This window comes from Capsicum annuum, chromosome 6 (genome assembly GCF_002878395.1).
Source record: "Capsicum annuum cultivar UCD-10X-F1 chromosome 6, UCD10Xv1.1, whole genome shotgun sequence".
NCBI classification, from domain to species: Eukaryota; Viridiplantae; Streptophyta; class Magnoliopsida; order Solanales; family Solanaceae; genus Capsicum; species Capsicum annuum.
This window is the reverse complement of record NC_061116.1, coordinates 220,536,612-220,546,159: the sequence shown is the minus strand read 5'-3', so window position 1 is coordinate 220,546,159 and position 9,548 is coordinate 220,536,612. Positions and strand designations below refer to the sequence as shown.

Genomic DNA, 9,548 nt, shown 5'->3' with positions numbered 1-9,548 from the left:
TATTCACAATGTCTTTGGTGGCCTGATAGGGGATGTTCAGCAGCGCTTGTGTACATCATCAGAAATAAAGTTCTACTCAACTAGTTTACTGGAAGTGGTGGATGATAGTGGCGCTGCAAGAAGTTCCAATTATCTGAAACCAAACAAGAACTGTAATCTATCATCATGGATTCCTGGATGTGAGCCAGGATGGGCTTGTAGTGCTGGAAAAGACACGAAAATTGACTTTGAAAATGATAAGGAGATACCATCTAGAACTCTAGATTGTCAATCTTGCTGTGAAGGCTTCTTCTGTCCTCATGGTCTAACCTGCATGATACGTAAGTATCTGGATTCTGGAAGTTAAACAATGACTGACAAGTTAACAGTTGCCGAAAACTTGTTTGTGATCTGGAGTAATTATTTGTCTCAAATCAGTTGATCAGCAAACAAAGTCTTGGAATAGCTAAAACAATTCAATTTTTTTTTTCCTTGAGCTGCTTGGGTTCATTTGTGTCTCTAAGGTCCAACAGCAAGCTGTGATATTTGTTAGAGCTTTCTGATTATTCTTTTTCCTTACCTTTCATTCGTATATTTGTTTGTTAGTTTGTTTTGGTTTTCCAATTATTTAGCTCGAAGCAGTTGATAGCAAACTACAACCTAGAATTGCTTAAAAGACGAGTCCATTTATACATATATGCTTTCTGCATTTATTTGCTCTAACAATTAAACAGAATGAGTGAAATTTAGTATACCTTTCTGATAGTTATTCTTCTTTCCCTCTTGTTGATTTGTCTTTTTCCTTTTGTTCCCTTGAAGCCTGCCCGATGGGTGCTTATTGCCCTGTTGCAAAACTCAACACGACCACTGGTATATGTGATCCGTAAGTTTCATTCTTCCTGCTGGAGTTGTTTATTACTGTTATTATTATTATTATTATTCGTTTTACCTACACAAACATTCACTTTCTTGACCTGATATTACCTGCCTGAAAATATGCAGCTACCGCTATCAACTTCCTCCTGGATCGACCAATCATAGTTGTGGTGGAGCAGATGTGTGGGCTGATTTTATGAGCGCTACTGAACTTTTTTGTTCGGCAGGATTTTACTGTCCAACAACTGTCCAGAAGAATCCTTGCAGTAAAGGGTATTTGTTTTTCTCCCAAAAATGTAGCTCATTTGCTTTTCTCCTGCAAGTTTAAGCAGTGAATGGCAGAATGTCTGTTGCATTTTTTGCATCTTTTTGCTCATGTTCATGAGCTCGTGCTAATCCCGTTTACTCACTTACAACTAATTTATGTGTTTTTCAGACATTACTGCAGAGCTGGTTCAACAGCACAAACAAGTAAGTCTTATCTCTTGAATAACAATCAGTTGTATTTCAGTATAGAATTTTTCTTATTTTTTTGGTTGCCTATTTATATATGATTGTATGAAAATGAATCAAGTTTGATGCTTCTAGACAATAGTAACGGTGAAAACCACTTGTTAAATCTCTTCCCATTTGCTGTCTCATTTCACAACATATTTCTGATAAAAAGAACAGAACAAAAATGTACCAATATTGTTGGGGATGTGCAGCTTGTTAGCTCCTACCGAAATACAGTTAGAGGAATACTTGGATTCTCAGATACAAATTAGGCATGTTATCATCTCAATAATTGTCTTTCCTTAATCTGCTGTCTACCATTGCAATAAGATCAAATAAATCGAAGATATAATTAATAATGGCTGGAAAGATCCATGACATGTCAGGATGTGAAAATAAATTGATCTACTTCGAAAACTGTAACAACTTGCTTCAAATTCTTTTTTCTGAGAGGATGGTTTATTTGAGTTCCTTGTGCTGCTGTGGAGTGAGACTATCTTCTTATTGACTTGCTTTGAAGCATGTATTATTTGAACTTGAAAACACTACCACATGTTTTTGCTGCTGCATATCCAGTTGACAAAATGAATATATATATTAAGAGTCTTTGCATGTGATATTTTGTTACCTGAACATGCCAAATGTTAGAAAATGCATAACAGTTATTACTCACATGCAGGCTGCTATACATTTGCAACTTGTGAACGTCAGACAGCAAACCAAAATATCACTGCTTATGGTGTCATGTTTTTCGTAAGCCATCATCTCATTCTTAAGTTATCCAATCAATGACTATTTGACTGTTGTGCTTATGAAAATATTGCTCTTGAGTTGGTTAGCATTGCATGCCTGTGCATGTTTTATTTGTTAGGCAAGCGGAAGGAGGAAACTGAAAAGTGGTTAAGAGGGAAGAGATGGATGGAATTCTTTCATGTGGCAGATGCAAAACTGATAGAAAGAGAACCCACAAGAGAAGATTTATATCTTTCAGTCAGGCTCACCATTTCATTTGAGATGAGGGAGGAGTGGAAATTGGATATTGTATCTTCCTTCTCAGGCTCGCCATTTCCTTTTAGAAAAGGGAAAAGGGGAAAGGGAAGATCCAGATAATCCATCTATCCATCTTTCATTTAGCTTACCATTTCTCTTCATGAACAGGAGGAAAAGGGAGAGATTCAACTGCACATAATTTGATGTCCTTCTATCCTAATTGAAGTAGAGTAATCAGAGCAGTAAAACCACACAAACAACAAGCGTTTACTTCTCTTTAAATTTTCCTTTGCAAGTTGCAACTAGCAAGAGGCTTCTGATAAAGTTTTTTTTCTCTTTCTTGGAGTTCTTTTCATTCAATTTACTCCAATTCATGGGAATATTTCCCAATTGAGACATCTGAAGGAACTGTTAAATAGAGGAAATAAAAGATAATACTTCAATTGAAACTGGCTGTTGACAATATACAAGAGACTCCATCTATAAGAGTTTAGGCTTGTAGTCAGAGATTCGTCCTTGATCTCGTAGTCATCAACTATAAATACAAAATTTAGTACAATTTTTGTTATACTACTGACATTCAGACTACATCAACTGAACCATGTAAATATAGAGTTGTTTGGGCCTGGTAATATGCAATGTATGTCTATTTTGGGAGCTCTAATTTGGAAGTTTTGTGTTAATGAAACTTTGAAATGTCCTCTTAAGTAATTATCTTACAGAATCTCATTTTATCTGAAAAGTGTAATGCTGTATCCTCAGATTTGCGTGCTTTCTCATTCCGTAGATATTGGATTTCTAATGTATATGGTTTTCTGTTCATGAAATTTTCATAATTAAAGATGCAAATATTTGTTATTTATACAGATGTAAGATTCAGATTTTACACAAAAATTCTCAACTGGTTTTGTTATTTTCAACAGGGTGCAATCGTGCTTGTACTTCTTATTATATACAACTGTTCTGACCAAGTTCTGAGCAGTAGGGAACGAAAACAAGCCAAGTCCAGAGAAGCCGGTGCAAGAAAAGCAAGGGAAAGTGCTCAGGCACAAAACAGATGGAAATCTAACCTTGCTAGCGTGGGGTCTCAATTGTCGAAGACATTCTCCCGTAGGAAATCAACAAGGCAGGACATGCAATTTAATAGTGATCAAAATAAACCTGGTAAAGATTCTGGCGTGCCCCTGCCCCCGGGTATGTCTCAGGCAAAAGCAAAGAAGCAGCACAACCTCAATAAGATGATCAATGAATCTGAAGGGAACCAGCTTGATAGTGAAGGTTCCAACATTGAAACTGGGGATAAAAAGTCCAAAAAGGACAAGGGTAAACAATTACAATCAAGGACTCAAATTTTTCGATATGCATATGGACAAATTGAGAAAGAAAAAGCTATGCAGGAGCAGAACAACCATATCACATTTTCTGGAGTAATCGACATGGAAAATGAGTTTGAGATGAGTCGCAGGCCTCCTATTGAGGTTCACTTTAAAGATTTGACACTTACTTTGAAGGGAAAACGCAAGCATCTATTGAGGTGTGTAACAGGGACATTATCACCTGGCCGTGTGTCTGCTGTTATGGGTCCATCAGGCGCTGGAAAGACAACGTTTCTATCTGCATTGACCGGAAAGGCTGCAGCAGGCTGTACTACAACTGGTTCGATTCTCATAAACGGAAAGTCTGACTCTATTCAGTCATACAAGAAAATTATTGGCTATGTTCCTCAAGATGATATAGTGCATGGAAATTTGACAGTGGAGGAGAATCTTTGGTTTAGTGCTCGCTGCAGGTATGCCACAATAGCTTTGTTACTATTACCTAAAGCTAGTTATTGCTGACTCAATATCCACCAAGTTGCCATATTTTTTGAACTAAAAGCAGTTCTCGATTTCAAGTTGAATAGTGAATCTTTGACTTCTATGAAAAGTTTGATTTAGAGTTTGATTTGTTGTCCTTATGTTCTGACAAATATGTTTGCAAGTTATCAAAGTTCAGTTCTCGATTTCTGAGTCTACTTCTTCAGAGGTTATAGAGTCCAGTAAATATGGTGTTTCCAAAAGTTAAGCTTTCTTTGTCCTCATTATTGGATTTCTGCATGACACTTATGGTTGTTTTGGAAGCAACTCTCAATTACTTGCTAACTCCATGTTTGGTGAATTTTTGAAATTTTTCATTTTGTGGGTCTGAAATCTATACACTTCACGGTATCTGAAAAAATATCAGGAAACAAAAAACTAACTCTTTTATTATCTGGAAAATAGTTCTTGCTTCTTAATTCTGTTTGTTGCAGTTAGATTTCTAGTTTGCCACTACTAGCTCCACATTAATTCTTATCTGCTCGTCAATGTTTAATCGTTCTTCCAGATTGCCTGCTGATTTGGCAAAACCAGAAAAGGTTTTAGTTGTTGAAAGAGTCATAGAGTCCCTTGGATTGCAACATGTGAGAGAGTCTCTTGTGGGGACAGTGGAAAAGCGAGGAATATCTGGGGGTCAGCGCAAGCGAGTAAATGTTGGGCTTGAAATGGTTATAGAACCTTCTTTGTTAATTTTAGATGAACCAACTTCTGGTCTGGATAGCTCTTCATCTCAATTATTGCTTAGAGCACTTCGTCGAGAAGCTCTTGAAGGAGTGAATGTATGCATGGTGCTTCATCAACCAAGGTAATGTTTTCAATCATAGTTTCTTCTCTTCAGTCTTCCAATTAAAATGCTGATTGTACTATATATTGGAATGTTTTCCCATATGACCACCGAAATCTTGCTCTGGAAACCTGAAGCATGGTAGTGAAGAGGTTTCCAGCAGTCTACCATAAAGAATTTTGTAATACATTCCACAACATTCTGACTTTGGTTCTTATCTTTAAGGACTTCTTTATTAGTCATGTTTCTAGACAGGCTAAAAGTACGAGTAACAACATATTTATAGCTAGATTTCCTCACAAATTCATCGGTTAATTGTACATTCACATATAAAAAACCTTGTGGCTTTTTGTTCGCAGAAGTAATAGAACAAATTGTATTTAGCTAGATTTCATACCAGATAGTTGTTTGTTAATTGCTCTGATCGCCATCCTTGATTTATTAGACTAATTGTGATGTTCTACATCTAGTTATAAACGTGTTAGCCAAAGTTGTATTCTCCTCACAGTAAATGACAGAAAATCTCTTGTTTCAGCTATTCTTTGTTTAGGATGTTTGACGATTTTATACTTCTAGCCAAGGGTGGCCTTACAGCGTACCATGGACCAGTATCAAAAGTTGAAGAGTACTTTTCAGGACTTGGAATCAATGTTCCAGATCGTGTTAATCCTCCAGATCACTTCATTGATATTTTGGAGGGAATTTATAAACTTCCAGCAAGTATAGGAGTAAGCTATAAAGATCTTCCTCTTAAGTGGATGCTTCATAATGGTTATGCAGTACCACCAGACATGCTAGCTTCTTCGAGATCGGCAGCTTCTTCGGCTGGTGAGAATTCAGCTCATGGAGGAAGTGGGGCAGCTGTTGGTCCTGATCAATCTTTTGCAGGAGAGCTGTGGTCAGATGTCAGATCCAATGTTGAACAGAAGAAGGACCATATACATCACAGACTTTTGGCATCAACGGACTTGTCAAACCGAAAAACACCTGGTTTCCTCATCCAATATCGGTATTTCCTTGGAAGGTATGACTAGCTCCCTTCACTTCCAATACTACACTTTTTTGTTTATTTTAAATACATAGTACTAGAAAGTCATTTATTTTGTTCTTCAATTCCTGTGTTAGAAAATTTTGAATCTGTCTAGTGTGGTTTCCATAGTTAGACTATACTCCCTCAATTTTATTTTACTTGGCTCCTATTGACTTGGCACACCCTTAAGAAAACTTTAATTAGAGATGTATTTACTAAGCTAACCTTATTAATGATCTTTTGAAATTCTAAATTTGACTAACTACTTTATTTAGTTACTTAATTCTAAGGGTAATATTGGAAAGAAGTAATAAAACACTCTTGGTTTGAATTGGAATATCCATTCTTAGTATAGGGATCAAGTAAAATGAAACGGAGGGTGCAGATATTATATAGTAGCTAACACGCCCAAGAGCCTGACAAGCAGACATGAGTATTTAGTAACAGTTTATGAGGCAAATATGTGCACAGTATGTTCTTTGCGTTATGAATATTTCAAGTTAGTTTGTGATATTTGATGAATGGCATCTACTAACAAAGTACTTTATATTAGTCAGACTTAGCAAGCAGCGACTGCGGGAAGCGAAAATACAATCAGTCGATTATCTTATACTATTACTTGCTGGGATCTGTTTAGGAACACTTGCTAAAGTGAGCGATGAAACCTTTGGAGCACAGGGTTACCTTTACACAGTCATTGCAGTTTGTAAGTTAAAACTTTGAGACAGATGATATGCATACTTGTCTTATTTTACTTCAGAATGTACAATCAGTCAAATGACATCTAACTTGAAGTTTAAGACAGGTAGCTTTTTATTTTTGAGAGGGAGATGTGAAAAAAGGAAGTCTACAAGTTTTTGAAGGCTCATCAAATTTAGAGTTCTGCTTGAGAAATTGTGAAATACGAATCATGATTTCTAGTAGCATCTAATCTCTAACTCATCGCTAATATGTCCATGTCATTCTTAACAAATTGATAAGAGTTTTTGCAAATACAATATATACCTGCACTTGGAGATCAGCATGCTGTGTAAATTATCATATCAAACTGGCAAACTCTTTTCTACTAGAACAAAATAAATCTTTGCTGTTTGTTTGAACTTAATTACTAGTCACAGCATTACTGCTGAAAGACTAAAAGACAGAAGCATCCTGAATCTTGACAGAAACTGAGAAGTATAATAGGAAAAGAGAAGAAAAGCAGAAGCTGCCAAGCAGTGAGCAAGATAGCCTCTTCTTCACACCTACCGCATTCTAAAGTTGGAAGTTTAGATTAAGAGCTTTGGATTAAAGATTAAGCATGGTATCTGTTGCTCAAAAAGTATGTCTTGACTACATGGTAGAAAACGATGAAACTTCTAAAAAAAAGAGTGTATATATTAGTTCCTTTGCTTGATGTTTTCCCATTCTTTCTGAAAAGCTTTTAACTGGCAATCCTGAAATTAACCTTTCTCGTATGTGCTAAAACCTTGTTCTGATCTAACATAATGTTTGTTCTTGACTTCCAGCTCTCCTCGGAAAGATTACAGCATTGAGATCATTTTCTCTAGATAAAATATACTACTGGAGGGAGAGTGCATCCGGCATGAGCAGCATGGCTTACTTTATGGCCAAGGATACACTTGACCATTTCAATACAATTGTAAAGCCTGCAGTTTATCTATCAATGTTCTATTTCTTCAACAATCCAAGATCCAGTATTTGGGATAATTACCTCGTCCTGCTTTGTCTCACACACTGTGTTACTGGAATAGCTTATGTTTTGGCCATCTACTTTGAACCTGGTCCAGCCCAACTGGTGGGAGTTTTGGACTTAAATGGTGATATAATGTGAACTCTTTACTTTGATTCTATACTTACAAGCTAATTTTGTCTGTCAGTGGTCGGTGTTGCTACCAGTTGTCTTGACTCTCATCGCAAACCAGGACAGTGACCCACTAATGGCAAAAATAGGAGATTTTTGCTATCCAAAGTGGGCTTTGGAAGCATTTTTGCTTGCAACAGCTAGAAGGTTCGTTACATCTTAGTTCTTTAATGCTTTAGAACCGTCTGGCCTGGCATGATGAATTCCTTCTAGGTTTTCACTTAGCTTGTCATTAACCATAAGGCATTTAGAATCAAATGCATCTGGTCTTTGGAACTAAAAATGTTCTTAAACCCAAGCCTGGACAATGTTAAAGAAGTCGTTCAAGCGTAAAGTTCCTAGTCTTTTCTTACTTTGCTTCCAGGTACTCCGGTGTGTGGCTGATCTCAAGATGTGGTCTATTGAAGACAAGGAACTATAATCTTGATCACTGGCATCCTTGCTTGGCATACCTCCTATTTGTGGGCTTTCTCAGCCGTTGGGCGGCATTCTTCTGTTTGGTGTTGTTCCATAAAAAATAAGTCATCTCTGTTCTCTTGCTTCATTGCTTTGGCATTCTATCACAATCATGGGAGAATGCAGGTTTGCAGATTCAACTAACGAAATGTTGAGTCCCTTGTCGAAAACCATTTGTACAAGAACTTCCTATACAAATATACACTATCTTCCCGCCACAAATTATAAATGCAGGTAAAAATGGTCTGTGGTGGCAACTGAATTTAACAATTTTGGCAGAAATGTAAATGTACATAGGAGCTAATTTTAGTTTCTCTGGAAGTGTTACCTTGCTTACCGAATCTTGTAATTAGCTATGATCCTTCAAGAGAAATGGCTGAATGCCTCTAGAGTCTTGACTAGTATACTTGATTTTTCTTCCATATACTTTGAAAGTTGACAAGGAGATCATTGTGCAACTACTGCTTAGCAATTGGAGGGACAAAGGTGCCAAAATATTACTAATATGAATTCTGGAAATAACATGCCAGAGTTGGGGATGTTACAACTATAAGTAGTAACTAGTGTGGTTATAGACAGGATACACTATGTACTTTCTTGAACCCCCCCGCACACACCAAACCACCACCACCACCACACACACACACACTTTTGACCTCACCAGCATGATATGCTCATTGTTTCAAAAAAATATGCTGCTTGCAATGGGAGCCAAGAGGAAAGGAACCCCAGTCTTCCACCCTCATTAGGTTTAATTTAGGTGTTTGTGAAAGAAATTAGTACAGTAATTTTAATGAGCTTAATTGAACAAAAAAGGAAAAGGTTTATCTCATGAATGGTCACTCAATTTTAAATTATTACACTAGAGTCCCTAGACTTAAATCGATTTAAATGATTGATCTTCGTTCATATAGTTTCAAACATATCTTATCTTCCTTTAGGATACTATATTTCTATATCGTCGTTACCTACATGGTTAATCAAACCAGAAGACCTTTCATTTTATTACCACATCATCCTCAAATGCAGACCACTCGTGGGGTTTGGGTTAGATGTTTTTTCTTTTTGGGATTTAGCCGATTTCCTTTTTGAGTAGGTGAATTTCTTTGGTCAGCAACTTTTGTACTACTATAATTAGTCAATATTTATAGAAGTGCATCCACTTTCTTTATTTGCCTTGTAATATTAAAAGACATTATTGGATGAAGGTAAATTAAA

At 36.6% G+C, this 9,548-nt stretch overlaps 1 protein-coding gene across 1 annotated transcript in view; it reads left to right on the top strand.

Moving 5' to 3' along the window:
- Window positions 1-8,877, top strand: part of LOC107875597 (ABC transporter G family member 28-like) — a 13,191-nt gene extending 4,314 nt beyond the window's left edge. The window contains exons 3-14 of the mRNA XM_016722368.2: window positions 30-320; window positions 799-862; window positions 982-1,128; window positions 1,292-1,326; window positions 2,030-2,103; window positions 3,264-4,129; window positions 4,705-5,001; window positions 5,516-6,004; window positions 6,568-6,716; window positions 7,519-7,808; window positions 7,891-8,021; window positions 8,239-8,877. Of these exons, the coding sequence (XP_016577854.2) occupies window positions 30-320; window positions 799-862; window positions 982-1,128; window positions 1,292-1,326; window positions 2,030-2,103; window positions 3,264-4,129; window positions 4,705-5,001; window positions 5,516-6,004; window positions 6,568-6,716; window positions 7,519-7,808; window positions 7,891-8,021; window positions 8,239-8,395 (2,990 nt within the window). The 3' untranslated portion in view covers window positions 8,396-8,877. The remainder of the gene's footprint in view (window positions 1-29; window positions 321-798; window positions 863-981; window positions 1,129-1,291; window positions 1,327-2,029; window positions 2,104-3,263; window positions 4,130-4,704; window positions 5,002-5,515; window positions 6,005-6,567; window positions 6,717-7,518; window positions 7,809-7,890; window positions 8,022-8,238) is intronic.
- The last annotated feature ends 671 nt before the right edge of the window (window positions 8,878-9,548 follow it).